This window comes from Capricornis sumatraensis, chromosome 4 (assembly GCF_032405125.1).
Source record: "Capricornis sumatraensis isolate serow.1 chromosome 4, serow.2, whole genome shotgun sequence".
Lineage (NCBI taxonomy): Eukaryota > Metazoa > Chordata > Mammalia > Artiodactyla > Bovidae > Capricornis > Capricornis sumatraensis.
Genome location: NC_091072.1, coordinates 25,643,266 through 25,659,238, shown reverse-complemented (window position 1 = coordinate 25,659,238; position 15,973 = coordinate 25,643,266). Strand labels below are relative to the sequence as shown.

General features: G+C 42.8%; 1 protein-coding gene across 1 annotated transcript in view; it reads right to left on the bottom strand.

The window, feature by feature from the left end:
- Positions 1-15,973, bottom strand: part of PDGFRL (platelet derived growth factor receptor like) — an 80,881-nt gene that overhangs the window by 46,851 nt on the left and 18,057 nt on the right. The window contains exon 2 of the mRNA XM_068971945.1: positions 14,599-14,896. Within this exon, the coding sequence (XP_068828046.1) occupies positions 14,599-14,896 (298 nt within the window). The remainder of the gene's footprint in view (positions 1-14,598; positions 14,897-15,973) is intronic.

Genomic DNA, 15,973 nt, shown 5'->3' with positions numbered 1-15,973 from the left:
GAGGACCCAAATGAGCCAAGGCCTCGGGCACCTCTGGGGATCAGAGACAGTCCATGGAGCCTGGTGTGTGGGCAACAAGAGAGTGATGTGAAAGGGGAGGGATGCAAAATGGATCGCAGCGGCCAGAGTAGGCACAGGCTTGTGGGCGTGTTAGCAGCTTCAGCTCGATTCCGAGAGCAACGTAACTGCCCTCCTGAAGGGCTTGAAGCAGGAAGGCAACGTGGCCGATGTGCTTCTGTAGAAGACCTTCTCAGGGTCAAGACTGGGGCCACAGAGGTCAGTTGTGTGATGACTCCTCTAAGTGAGAGACTTTGGGGCCCTGCCGCTGGGTTGAGAGGAAGTGGGGGAAATTCCAAAGATAAGGAAACAGGAGCATCATTAGGGCACGGGAGCTGACTGGATGTGAAAGTACGAGGGAGGAGCCCAAGGTCATTCCCAGGCCTCTGGTCAAGGGCAGCCAGATGGAATTACTGCCACTCACTGAACCAAAGGGACACAGGAGGATGACCCAGGGTGGAGCAAGATCATGAGCTCAGTGTTAGATGGTTATGTTTCAGAAAGGCTCAGGGAAGATCTAGGCAGGTGAGCAGGCAGCTGGGGACCCAGAGCTGAGAAGAAACATTTAATCTAACATGTGATAAATGGCAGGGGGAGGGGGCTTCTGGCCGCAGGTGGTGAAAAGAGGCGCAGGACCAACATCAGGTGTCTGGGTGTATAGAGAATGTAGAGATGGAGAAGGAAACTGCAGAAAGGGGTCCTCAAGGTGAAACCAGATGGGCAGAATATGATGCTGAGAGAGCCAAGAGGAGCGTGTTCTCCTCTGCTGACCCAGACACATGGAGACTGAACGAGAGAGAGGATGCAGTTCAGTAAGAAAAAAGGCAAACAACCTAATCAAAAAATGGGGGAAGACCTGAATAGACACTTCTCCAAAGAAGACATACCGATGATCAAAAAGCACATGGAAAGGTGCTCAAAACCATCACTTATTAGAGACGCAAATCCAAACTACAATGAGGTGTCACCTCAAAGCAGTCAGAAGGGCCATCCTCAAAAAAATCTACAAATAAATGCTGGAAAAGGGAGTGGAGAAAAGGGAACCCTCCTACACTGCTGGTGGGAATGTAAATTGGTATAGCTGCTATGGAAAACAGTATGGAGGCTCCTTAAAAAACTAAAAATAGAGCTGCCATATGATCCAACAGTCCCATTCCTGGGCATATGCTCAGAGAAAACCATAATTCAAAAAGATACATATACTTCAATGTTCACAGCAGCACTATTTAAAATACCCAAGACCTGAAAGCAACTTAAGTGCCCATCAACAGAGAAATGGATAAAGATGTAGAATTATTAAATACACACACACACACACACACACACACACAATGGAATATTAGCAATGAAAAGGACAAAAAAATTGCCATTTGTAGCAACATGAATGGACCTCAGTTCAGTTCAGTTCAGTTCAGTTCAGTCGCTCAGTCGTGCCCGACTCTTTGCGACCCCATGAATCACAGCACGTCAGCCCTCCCTGTCCATCACCATCTCCCAGAGTTTACTCAAACTCATGTCCGTCGAGTCGGTGATGCCATCCAGCCATCTCATCCTCGGTCGTCCTCTTCTCTTCCTGCCCCCAATCCCTCCCAGCATCAGAGTCTTTTCCAATGAGTCAACTCTTCACATGAGGTGGCCAAAGTATTGGAGTTTCAGCTTTAGCATCAGTCCTTCCAATGAACAACCAGGACTGATCTCCCTTAGAATGGACTGGTTGGATCTCCTTGCAGTTCAAGAGACTCTCAAGAGTCTTCTCCAATATCACAGTTCAAAAGCATCAATTCTTCGGCGCTCAGCTTTCTTCACAGTCCAACTCTCACATCTATACATGACCATAGGAAAAACCATAGCCTTGACTAGATGACCTTTGTTGGCAAACTAATGTCTCTGCTTTTAAATATGCTATCTAGGTTGGTCATAACTTTCCTTCCAAGGAATAAGTGTCTTTTAATTTCATGGCTGCAATCACCATCTGCAGTGGTTTTGGAATCTCCCAAAATAAAGTCTGATACTGTTTCCACTGTTTCCCCATCTATTTCCCATGAAGTGATGGGACCAGATGCTACAATCTTCGTTTTCTGAATGTTGAGCTTTAGGCCAACTTTTTCACTCTCCTCTTTCACTTTCATCAAGAGGCTTTTTAGTTCCTCTTCACTTTCTGCCATAAGGGTGGTGTCATCTGCATATCTAAGGTTGATGATATTTCTCCCGGCAATCTGGATTCCAGCTTGTGTTTCTTCCAGCCCAGCGTTTCTCATGATGTACTCTGCATAGAAGTTAAATAAGCAGGTGACAATATACAGCCTTGACGTACTTTTTCCTATTTGGAACCAGTCTGTTGTTCCGTGTCCAGTTCTAACTGTTGCTTCCTGACCTGCATATAGGTTTCTCAAGAGGCAGGTCAGGTGGTCTGGTATTCCCATCTCCTTCAGAACTTTCCACAGTTTATTGTGATCCATGCAGTCAAAGGCTTTGGCATAGTCAATAAAGCAGAAGTAGATGTTTTTCTGGAACTCTCTTGCTTTTTTGATGATCCAGCAGATGTTGGCAATTTGATTTCTGGTTCCTCTGCCTTTTCTAAAACCAGCATGAACATCTTGAAGTTCACAGTTCATGTATTCCTGAAGCCTGGCTTAGAGACTAGCGTGTGAGATAAGTGCAATTGTGTGGTAGTTTGAGCATTCTTTGGCCTTGCCTTTCTTTGGGATTGCAATGAAAACTGACCTTTTCCAGTCCTGTGGCCACTGCTGAGTTTTCCAAATGAATGGACCTAGAGAATGTCATACTGAGTGAAGTAAGTCAGACACAGACAACTATCATATTTTATCACTTATATGTGGAATCTAAAAAACGGGGTACAAATGAACTTATTTACAAAATAGAAAAAGTCACAAATGTAGAAAATGATCCTGTGGTTACCTAGGCGGTGGGGGGAAGGGAAGAAATGATAAACTGGGAGACTGGGATTGAAATATACACACTACTACATTTAAAATAGATAACTAATAAAGACCTGCTGTATAGCACAGGGACCTCAGTTCAATACTCTGTAATGACCTGTATGGGAAAAGAATCTAAAAAAGAGTAGAAATATGAAAAAGTACAGCAGAAACTAACACAACACTGCAAATCAATTATACTTCAATAAAATATTTTTTATAAAACAAAGAAAAGAAAAAGATAGAAAATCCAGAGATAAACTCACACACCTATGGGTATTTTATTTTTGACAAAGGAGGCAAGAATATACAATGGGGCAAAGACAGCCTCTTCAATAAGTAGTGCTGGGGAAACTGGACAGCTACATATAAAAGAGTGAAATTAGAATATTTCCCAACACCATATACAAAGATGAACTCAACATGGGTTAAAAACCTAAATGTAAGACCAGAAACTGTAAAACTCTTAGAGGAAAACATAGGAAGAACACTCTATGACATAAATCACAGCAAGATCCTCTATGACCCACCTCCTAGAGTAAGGGAAATAAAAGCAAAAATAAACAAGTGGGGCCTAATTAAACATAAAAGCTTTTGCACAGCAAAGGAAACTGTAAGTAAGGTGAAAAGACAACCCTCAGAATGAGAGAAAATAATAGCAAATGAAAAAACTGACAAAGGATTAATTTCCAAAATATACAAGCAGCTCATACAAGTCAATCCCAGAAAAACAAACAACCCAATCACAAAATGGGAAAAAGACCTGAACAGACATTTCTCCAAAGAAGACATACAGATGGCTAACAAACACATGAAAAGATGCTCAACATCGCTCATTATTAGAGAAATCCAAATCAAGACTACAATCAGATATCACCTCACACAGATCAGAGTGCCCACCATCAAAAAGTTTACAAACAATAAATGCTGGAGAGGGTGTGGAGAAAAGGGAACCTTTTTGCACTGTTGGTGGAAATGTAAATTGATACAGCTACTATGGAAGATGGTATAGAGGTTCCTCAAAAAACTAGGAATAAAACCACCATCTGACCCAGCAATCCCAGTCCTAGACATATACCCTGAGGAAATCAAAATCGAAAAAGACACATACATCCCAGTGTTCACTGCAGCGCTATTTACAATAGCTAGAACATGGAAGCAACCTAGATGTCCATCAAAGGATGGATGGATAAAGAGGCTGTGGTACATAGATAATGGACTATTACTCAGCCATAAACAGGAATGCATTTGAGTTCTAATAAGGTGGATGAATCCAGAGCCTATTATACAGAGTAAAGTCAGAAAAACAGATATCATATATTAATGCATATATATGGAATTTAGAAAGATGATACTGAAGAAATTATTTGCAGGGCAGAAATGGAGAAACAAATATAGAGAACAGGCTTACGGACATGATGTGGGGGGAGGGGGGGATGTATGCAGAGAGTAACATGGAAACATACCGTATGTAAAAAAGACAGCCAATGGGAATTTGCTGAATGACTCAGGGAACTCAACCCTGGGCTCGGTACCAACCTAGAGGGGTGGGGTGGGAGGTGGGAGGGAGGTGGGAGGGAGGGGACCTATGTGTACCTATGACTGATTCACGTTGACGTTTGACAGAAACCAACACAATACTACAAAGCAATTATCCTTCAATTAAAAATTAAAAAAGAAAGAAAAGGATAGAGGGGGTTGGCCAGAAGGTACATGAGGGCCGAAGTAGGGCTTCTTCATATGGAGATTTACAGAAAGGACCTCTTCTAGGAGTGCGGGGCTGGGGTGGGGGGAGGGGGGTGGTGGATTGAAGACTCAGAATAGGAGGCAGTAACTGTCTTAAGGCTCCTGAGCAGGTTTGTAAGGGTGAGATCCAGGTCTCAGGGGGAGCTTCAGCCTTTGTCAAGAGGAGAGATCCCTGCTCCACTATAATCGTAGGAGCAGGGAAGGGGAAAGAGTGATGAGCACAGGGAGGCAAGTCTAGGGCTCCAATTTCTCCGGGCCTTGGGTGAGAGTTGCACTAGCGGAGAGTGAGAGAGATGGGGAAGATCAGAGGTTTAAGAAGAGAGAAATCGCGAGCTCTCTAGAGAAGCAGACGCAGCTCTTTCGGGCGTGGGGACGTGACCGCAGACTAACAGCACCCGTGGGGCCAGCTGTGCCGTTTCCTCCAGCTGTGCTCAGGGTTCACGCGCCAACGAGGGGAGGGAGGTGAACAGGTTCATCTGGGGTTGGAAATTTCCGAGTGGGGATGAAAGAAAAACAGAGGGCGAAATAACTTACTAGGGACGTGCTCAAGCATTTAGTAGAAAAGACAGGCTCTGGAACCTAAGATGAAGAGAGAAGCAGAGACGGAGGGGGCAGGTGGATAAAGAGCAGGGAGATAAGAGAAGGTCACCTGACTCCTGGCTTCTGGGGTCACGGGGCTGGATCCCAGTGGCTCGGCCTCTTTGACATAAAATAACATTCACACTTTGTCGTTCCCTCCCCAGCAACATAGAGAGCACAGATTGGCACTAAGTGTAACGATCTTAAAACGTGCAGTGAATGCGTGATTGCAAACTGACTTCTGACATGACCACTAAACCCCCGGGGAACCCAAACACTGTCTCCTGACTCCTGGTGTATGTCAGGCACTCTTAAAGGTGTCTGGAATCTGAGGATGAACCCATCAGATGTAGGATTTACCCTCAGCGGGCTTAGGATTTCTCAGAGGGACACAGGGGCTCAGATTTCGAAGAATTGCTCAATTAAATCAAAGTGGGAAAGGCATGTGGAAACTTCCCTGGATCCTCCGTATCAGAAGCCACATCAGCGGCGCACAGTTCCCTGACTTGTGCTACTCCTGGTCAGAATGAACTGTTCCAAACGATCACTGGGATTATTGTACATGAGAAATATGCGTTGCCTAGTAACAATTAGGTACAACTTACTGAACATTTACCATTGGGCCAGGCAGCATTTTGATTTCACAGGTGGCGCTAGTGGTAAAGAACCCACCTGCCAATGCAGGAGACACAAGAGCCACATATTTGATTCCTGGGTCGGGAAGATCTCCTGGAGGAGGGCATGGCACTCCACTTCAATATTCTGGCCTGGAGAATCCCCATGGACAAAGGAGCCCAGTGGGCTACAGTCCATGGGATCACTAACAGTTGGACACCACTGAAGCGACTTAGCACGCAGGCAGCATTTACAAAGGATAGTATTATTTCCCCAGGGTTTCTCAGGTAGCACTAGTGGTAAAGAATCCTCCTGCCAATGGAGAAGCCACAAGAGACGTGGGTTCAATCCCCAGGTCGGGAAGATCCCCTGGAGGAGGGCCTGGCAACCCACTCCAGTAATCTTGCCTACAGAATCCCATGGACAGAGAAGCCTGGTGGGCTACGGTCATAGGGTCGCAAAGAGTTGGACACTACTGAGTGCGCGTGCGCGCGCACACATCCACACACCCACACACACATCCACACACACACAATATTATTTCTACATTCCAGATAAGGAAACTGAGTTCTAGGGAAACTATTGATCAAAGATCACTTTGCAGGTTAGTGGGAAATGTGGGATTCTAATTCAGCTGTGCCTCAGCCCAATCTGTTTTCATAACAAGCTCCCTCTTCTGGTCAGAAGATTCAATGAGGGCAAATGTGGTAGCCTGCAAACTTGGTTCCAGAAAGCCACCAAATTGGTTAAAATGACCAGGCTTTCACAGAGCCGGAAAGAGCTCACTCCACAGGGAAAGAAAACACAGGTTGAATACCTCTCTATCCAGGCACCATGTCCCAGGAAAGATGTCAAGAGCTGATTAGACGAATCTCTGGTGTCAAATAAATCATGATTTTGTTGTTGTTTGATACAGAGTTCTGACTCAATGTTTTTCACATTTTTCACATTTTTCCATAAAGTCCTTGGGGGCCCACATCTGTCTTTACTTTCTCATAAAGCCCTAACTGTGCTTTGAATAAATCCCATTTAATTTGAAGTCAAACTTGGTTTTTTCACCTCCAGGATAGTTCTCTTTGATTTAGATTCATATTTACTTCACTTTGAGTCCTTAAAATGTTTTCAAACACATTTTGGCTAATATACCTTTGAAAATACTCTTAGAAAACATGAAATATTCAAGGGCTAAATCATTGAGATTTAGGATAGTTTGTGTAAGTCAAAGGCTAGCTGTTCAGAAAAATTTAAATCAGCTCAATTCTGGTTTTTTAAAAAAGTGTGTAAGTTTGACTTTGGTAAATTAAGTCATTTAAAAGGTATATGGTAGTAAATCTTGGCTTCCCAGGTGGTGCATTGGTAAAGAATCCACCTGCCAATGCAGGAGATGCAAGAGACGTGGGTTCGATTCCTGGGTTGGGAAAATCCCTTGAAGAAGGAAATGGCAACCCACTCCAGGATTCTTACCTGGGAAATCCCATGGACAGAGGAGCCTGGCGGGCTACAGTCCATGGGGTCACAAAGACTCAGACACAACTGAGTGATTGAACTCATACATACACACAGTAAATCTTGTCAAATCTGTTCCAAGCAACACACACACACATGTCAATTGTGGAAATGAAAATGAGAAAAACGATCTCATTCTCTCACCCTCCACTCCTTGTCTAACCCAATAATCTTTCAGGAAAAACTCTACATGGTCATACCACATGAAGCCAGAAGGGTATCTTCAGAATAAAATGTGAAAGATGACTTAGTCCAAGAGGTTAGCCAGATGGAGAGATATTTCTTATACACATACATTATTTATTCTCCAAGATATGTGTGTGAAAAAAAGGGAAAGATTGTCATTCAGTTATTCAATAGATAAAGCTAAATGCCAAGCATGCAGCTAAGTCCCAGTGAAAAAAGATAAATGTGTGACGAGTATTCCAAACAAAAGGATGCATCAGGGCCGTGAGTATGCAAACCCAGGGAGGCCAGATATGAGCTTCCCGGAGGAAATCAGCCAGGTGAAGAGGGGCCATGAGTGGTCCAGACATGAAAGCAGCAAGTTTTAAGCCTCCCAGAGATTGCTGCATTTGACCACGTCATAGGAACTTGGACCAATGAAAGCAAAGACACTAATCTAGAGACGGGGGTGGGGTGGGGTGGATCAGGGAGGGTCTCAAAGAGTCCTGTGAGGATGTTGAACTTCCTCCCCAGTGGAGGCCCACTGAGTGTTAAGCAGGGGATTGTCACAATTAGACGTGCCTATTTTAAGCATCACTCTAGGTGCAGTGAGAAGGAAGGCGGAGGACCAGCCTGGGTGTAGTTCCTGTAGGACTGGTGGTGATGAAGGGTAACGTGCCTGGGACTGGGGTAGTGACACCAGAGATGGCAAGGGGACACACTTATGGCTCCTAAGAAAGTGAACTATTCCAAGCATCTCCTCTGACCACAACAGCATGGAACTAGACATCAACCACAGGAAAGGAAATTAGAAAAAATGATCACATGGAGACTAACCAACATGCTACTACAAAACCAGTGGGTCAATGAGGAAATAAAAAAGGAAATTAAAAAAATACCCTGAGACAAACAATGAAGACATACCACCCCAAATCTACGGATGCAATAACAGGAATTGTTAGAGGGAAGTTCACTGTGATGCAGGTCTTCACGGGAGAAATCCCCAACAACCTAACCTACCACTGGAAAGGACTAGAAAAAGAAAGATAAGCAAAACCTAAAGTCAACAGAAAGAAAGAAATAATAAAGATCAGGGAAGAAATAAAGAAAACAGAGATTTAAAAACAGTAGAAAAAAATCAATTAAACCAAGAGCTGGTTCTTTGAGAGGGTAAATAAACAGAACGGACAGATCTGTGATCAGACTCACCAAGAAGAAAAGAGAGTGACCCAAATAAGCAAAAGGAAAATGGAGAAATCTCAACTGATAGTGCAGAAACAGAAAAATAATAAGAACATACTGTGAACAAATTTGACAACCCAGAGGAAATGAAAAAACTTTTTAGAAACATACAGCCCACCAAAATTAAACCAAGAAGAAATAGATAATTTGAACAGGTCAATCACTAGAAGTAAAATAGCATCTGTAATTTTTAAAAAATAATTCCCTATAAACAAAAGTCCAGGAACAGATGGCTTTACAGGTGAATTCTACCAGGGATACAAAGAAGAACTTACATTGATTCTTCTCAAACTCTTCTAAAAGACGGAAGAGGAGGGAACACTCCCAAAAACATTCTATGAAGCCACTATCACCCTGATAAAGATACCACCAAAAAAGAAAATGATGGTCAATACCTTGATGAATATAGTTGCAAAAATTCTCAACAAAATATCAGCAAACCAAATTCCACAACATATAAAAATATCATACACCATGACTGTAAGGTGAGTGCAGAGACAAAGAGAATGAGCCAGGCAGTCAGGAAAGAAAAGGAATTTCTTAGAGGGAAAATGAGAGGGTGACTGGCCCTTGAGAAGAACCAGTGTCCTCCCTTTCTGATGGGGTCTTTCTTATACCCCGCCAGTGAAAAATTCTCTGAAGGGATGCTTAATTTTTAGTCTCTAGCTGAGTCCTGTGGTCATGTAGCTGGAGGTATAGAATCTGGTGGTCATATAGCCTTGAGAAGGTAGGTGCCAGCAGGAAAACAGAATGCCATTTGAGCAGTTTGGTCAGTTGCAAGGGTCACTGTTACTTTATTCAACATAACGAGCCATTTCAACTATGAGCCCCCACATAGGCCCTGTCAATGACCAAGTGGGATTCATCCCAAGTTCATAAGGATGGTTCAATCAGGTCAGCTCAGTCGCTCAGTCATGTCCAACTCTTTGCGACCCCATGAATTGCAGCACGCCAGACCTCCCTGTCCATCACCAACTCCTGGAGTTCACTCAAACTCATGTCCATCGAGTCGGTGATGCCATCCAGCCATCTCATCCTCGGTCGTCCCCTTCTCCTCCTGCCCCCAATCCCTCCCAGCATCAGAGTCTTTTCCAATGAGTCAACTCTTCGCATGAGGTAGCCAAAGTACTGGAGTTTCAGCTTTAGCATCTTTCCTTCCAAAGAAATCCCAGGGCTGATCTCCTTCAGAATGGACTGGTTGGATCTCCTTGCAGTCCACGGGACTCTCAAGAGTCTTCTCCAACACCACAGTTCAAACGCATCAATTCTTCGGTGCTCACCTTCTTCACAGTCCAACTCTCACATCCATACATGACGACTGGAAAAACCATAGCCTTGACTAGATGGACCTTAGTTGGCAAAGTAATGTCTCTGCTTTTGAATATGCTATCTAGGTTGGTCATAACTTTTCTTCCACAGAGTAAGCGTCTTTTAATTTCATGGCTGCAATCACCATCTGCAGTGATTTTGGAGCCCCCAAAAATAAAGTCTGACACTGTTTCCACTGTTTCCCCATCTATTTCCCATGAAGTGATGGGACCAGATGCCATGATCTTCGTTTTCTGAATGTTGAGCTTTAAGCCAACTTTTTCACTCTCCTCTTTCACTTTCATCAAGAGGCTTTTTAGTTCCTCTTCACTTTCTGCCATAAGGGTGGTGTCATCTGCATATCTGAGGTTACTGATATTTCTCCCGGCAATCTAGATTCCAGCTTGTGTTTCTTTCAGCCCAGCATTTCTCATGATGTACTCTGCATAGAAGTTAAATAAGCAGGGTGACAATATACATCCTTTTCCTATTTGGAACCAGTCTGTTGTTCCATGTCCAGTTTTAACTGTTGCTTCCTGACCTGCATACAGATTTCTCAAGAGGCAGGTCAGGTGGTCTGGTATTCCCACATCTTTCAGAATTTTCCACAGTTTATTGTGACCCACACAGTCAAAGGCTTTGGCATAGTCCATAAAGCAGAAGTAGATGTTTTTCTGGAACTCTCTTGCTTTTTCTGTGATCCAGCCGATGTTGGCAATTTGATCTCTGGTTCCTCTGCCTTTTCTAAAACCAGCTTGAACATCAGGAAGTTCATGGTTCACGTCTTGCTGAAGCCTGGCTTGGAGAATTTTGAGCATTACTTTACTAGCGTGTGAGATGAGTGCAACTGTGCGGTAGTTTGAGCATTCTTTGGCATTGCCTTCAATACATGCAAATTAATCAATGTAATATACCAGATTAACAAAAGAAAAGTAAAAAACCCACATGATCATCTCAATAGATACAGAAAAAGCCTGACAAAATTCAACATCCATTCATGATAAAAGTTCTTACCAAAGTGGGTATAGAAGGGACATACCTCAACATAGTAACAGCCTTTTATGACACACTCACAACCAATATAATACTCAGTGGTAAAAAGCTGAAAGCCTTTTGGCTAAAATCTGGAACAAGACAAGGATGCCCATCTCACCAGTTCTATTCAACACAGTATTGGAAGTCATAGCCACAGCAATCAGACCAAAAAAAAGAAAAGAAATAAAAGGTATCCAAATTGGAAAGGAAAGAGGTAACATTGTCAGTATATTCAGATGGCATGATACTAAGTATAGAAAACCCTAAGGACTCCACACAAAAACTGCTAGATCTAATAAATGAATTCAGCAAAGCAGCAGGATACAAGATTACTATTCAGAATCCATTGCATTTCTTTACACTAACAATGAAATATCAGAAAGGGAATGTAAAAAAAAAAAAAAAAAACGTTTAAAAATCATACCAGGACTTCCCTAATGTCCAGTGGTTAAAAAGCTGCCTGCCAATGCAGTAGGCTTGGGCTTGCCTCCGTGTGTGGGAAGACTTCCCATGCTGCAGGGCGATGAGGACTGTGAACCACCACTGCCGCAACTCCCGAAACCCGCGTGCCTGGAGCCCCTGCTCTGCAACAAAAGAAGCCACGCAACGAGAAACCCGCACAATCGCAAGCAGAGTAGCCCCCACCCGCCAAAGCCAGAGAAAGCCTGCATGCAGCAACGAAGACCCAGACAGCCCCAAAGAAATAATTTTCAAATAATCATACCAAAAAATAAAATAAAATATCTAAGAATAAATCTGACTGAAGAGGTGAATGACTTGTACACGGAGAACTCTAAAACACTAGTAAAGGAAATTAAAGAGGATTCAAAGAGATGGAAAAATATCCCATGCTCTTGGATTGGAAGAATATTGTTAAAATGGCACTACTACCCAAATCAATCTATAGGTTTAACATAATCCCTACCAAATTACCCATGAAACTTTTCACAGAACTAGAACAAATAATCCCCAAATTTATATGGAACTATAAAAGACCCAAAATTGCCAAAGCAATCCTAAAAAAAAAAAAAAAAAAAAAGCAGGAGGCACAACTCTCCCAGACTTCAGACAATACTACAAAGTTAGAGTAATCAAAACAGTGCGCTAACTCAAAAAGACACATGTACCCCAAAGTTCATTCCAGCACTGTTTACAATAGCCAGGACATGGAAATAACCTGGATGTCCCTCAACAGATGAATGAATAAAGAAGGTGTGGTACACACATGCAATAGAATATTATTCCGCTATAAAAAGGAAAGAAATTGAGTCCGTTGGAGTGATATGGATAAATCTAGAGCCTGTCACACAGAGTGAAGTCAGCAGGAAAAAAACAAATGTCATATACTAATGCCTGTTTATGGAATCTGGAAAATGGTACTGGGGAAGCCATTTTCAGGGAAGTAACAGAGCTGCAGACGCAGAGGTCAGACTTGTGGACATGAGTAGAAGGGGAGGGAGGGCGGGAAGACTTCAGAGAGTAGCACTAACATAAGCACTGCCGTGTGTAAAAGAGACCGCCCGCGAGAAGCTTCTGTGTAGAGCAGGGAGCTCAGCCCGGGGCTGTGTGGTGACCTAGCATGGGATGGGGGTGGGGGTGTGGATGGGAGGGAGGCTCAGAGGGAGGGGATGTATGTATAGATATGGCTGATTCACATGTTACAGCAGAAACTAACACATTAATGTAGTTACATTCCAATTTTAAATTTTTTTAAAATAAAAACCACCATATGATATTGATACAGAAACAGACATATGCATAAAAGAAACAAAACAGAGAGCCCAGAAATAAATCCACACACCAAGTTGAACTAATCTTGACAAAGGAGGCAAGAATATAAAATTGGAGGGGAAAAAAACACCCAGTCTCTTCAGGTAGTACTGGGAATGTTGAACAGCTGCATGTACATCAGTGAAGTTAGAACACACCCTCACACCATGCACAGAAATAAACTCAAAATGCCTTAAAGACTTGAACATAAGACATGACACCATAACACTTCTGGATGAGAGCATAGGCAATACATTCTCTGACATAAGTCATACCAATGTTTACCAATGTCAGTCTCCCAAAGCAACAGAAATAAAAACAAAAATAAACAAATAAGATTTAATCAAACTTGCAAACTCTTCCATAGCAAAGAAAACCATTAAAAAATGAAAACACAACCTAAGGAATGGGAGAAAATATTTGCAAGTTATACAGCCAACAAAGGCTTAATCTCCAAAATATACAAACAAGTCATACAACTCAACAACAAAAAGCAAACAACCCAATCGAAAACTGGACAGAAGATCTTAATAGACATTTCTCCAAGAAGACTTACAGATGGCCAGTAGGCACATGGAAAGACGCCCAACATCACTAATTATTATTAATTAGTGATAATTAATACCAATCAAAGCCACAGTGAGGTACCACCTCACACTGGTCAGAATGGCCATCATTAAAATGTCTACAGATAACATGCTGATGTATGACAGAAAACCACCAAATTCTGTAAGGCAGTTATCCTTCTGTTAAAAAAATAAAGTGGCAAAAAAAAAAGTCTACAAATAACAAACACTGGGGTGGGTGTGGAGAAAAGGGAACCCTCCTACATTGTTGGTGAAAATGTATGTTCAAAAGCAGTTCATCTCTGGTCAAATTGCTCATAGCAATCTCCCATTAATCAGGTTTTTTTTAACCACAATTACTTTAACAATAACATGAAGCATTGAGTCCATTATTTTTTCCAATATGAATTCTTAAATGTCTACCTCTATACATCACAGTTTCAACTATCTGTCATATGGCTTCCTATAACAGTTCACTGTTTAACCAGTGTTGGTAGAATTTGCAATAATTTTAAAGGGGTGAAGAAATAAAATCAGTGGCTTTTGCTCACTGAGCTTCTGTTTTTAAAATCAGTGTTCTTGCCTGGAAAATCCCAGGGACGGGGGAGCCTGGTGGGCTGTCTATGGGGTCTCACAGAGTCGGACACGACTGAAGCAACTTAGCAGCAGCAGCAGGAAATGGTAGATGTCAGATACAATGTGATATTAAACAAGAGTATGAAACCAAATCTCTAACCCGCAAATGTGGAAAAAATAAAAAGGCCTGGTGGTCCAGTAGTTAAGATCCACCTGCCAATGCAGGAGACAGAGGTTCGATCCCTGGTCCGGGAGGATCCCACAGGCTGTGGGGCAACTAACTCCAAGCAACACGACTAGTGAAGACCAAGCGCCCCGGAACACATGCTCTGCAACAAGAGAAGTGCTGCCATGGGAATCCCGAATACAACTAGAGAGTAAGCCCTATGCGAGGCAACTAGAGAAAACGTGCACACAGCAGCGAAGACCCAACACAGCCGAAAATAAATGGATGTATGTCTGTTTTAACTATTGTTAAAAAAATTAAAGCTTACCTGAGGCGGGTGTCCTTGAAGGTGTCGAGGTATGCAGGATAGCTCCATCCGATTTTATTCCCTTTACATCGAAGCTCCAGAGTTTGCCCTGCCATCAGGCTCAGAGTAGCAGCGGGTTTCTGGAAGCGACCTTTATCCATCATTTGCGTCATTATAGACTGTGTCTTTGGCGTTGGATCAGCAGAGTCCCTGTCCTTTATCTTAGGAATTTTGGGCTTCACCTTTTTGTTGGTAGGCTTGATCCTGTTCTCTCCTGGCTCCTTTGGACGCTTGTTCTTGGGAGGATGTTGGCCAGTAACTGGTACAAACATGAGGAGAGAACAAGTGAGGGTTGGTGGCCAACATACTGAGAGTCTTCAACCCCCAAACAGATCACTTTTAATACCTTTCTCCTCTTATGTAAAAGTTATTTGGGGGGAATAATCATTATTTTCTTGGTTCATCCTTTAGATTTAAATCAAATAGTAAAAATAGATTTCAGCTTCAAAGGTTTTGTTCAAATTCAGCAAAATATCTCACATATGAATGAACACTCACACTTCACAACAAAACAGCTTTCCCCTGCAGCTCACGCTCAGTCTCACCACCTCCAAGGTGCTCCCCCAAAGGGCAGACCCAAAGCCTCTCAAGATCTGTTTCTGGTCCCTGCCATCTCAGCACTGTCACCGTTCATTTTGAACCCACTGTTAAAACTCAGGAATATGTCATCTCCAGGGAGCAGAGACACAAACCACACTCCAAGTGCGCTCAGAAAATTTCGAACCATCACGAACTTTCTTCCAAATGAATTCATACAGTGGCGTCTGTGTGTGTTACGATGGTATCCATGTAGGATACAAGGCTTAGTAAGAAATACATATTAACCCTGTGCTCTTTTAAAGCACACATTATATATATTATTAAAACTCAAAGGGAACTGCAGCCATGGTTTAGAACTTAGCCAACAAAATAAATTAGGGGGAGGAGTATTTTATCATCAACATTGTTGAGAATTGCTGGCAAACGGTGGTAAATAAGAACTGACCACCTCTGAGTCATTTTCTTTTTTAACTTCTTATTTTGTATTGGTGTATAGGCGATTAACAATGTTGTAATAGTTTCAGGTGGACAGCAAAGGGACTCAGCCACAGGTATCCATATCCACACATCTCCCCCAAACTCCCCTCCCATCCAGGCTGTCCCATAACATTAAGCAGAGTTCCTGGTGCTCTACAGTAGGTATATCAACTTTAAATATAACAGTGTGTTTGGAGCCCATCTTCTTACTGCTGTTTTCCCCTACTCTACAGACAATGCTGCCTGCCCTTGGAATGATGCTGGGTTCCAGAAATCTCACCTGTCCACCCAGACCACCTGGCCATGGGCTGTGTCTACC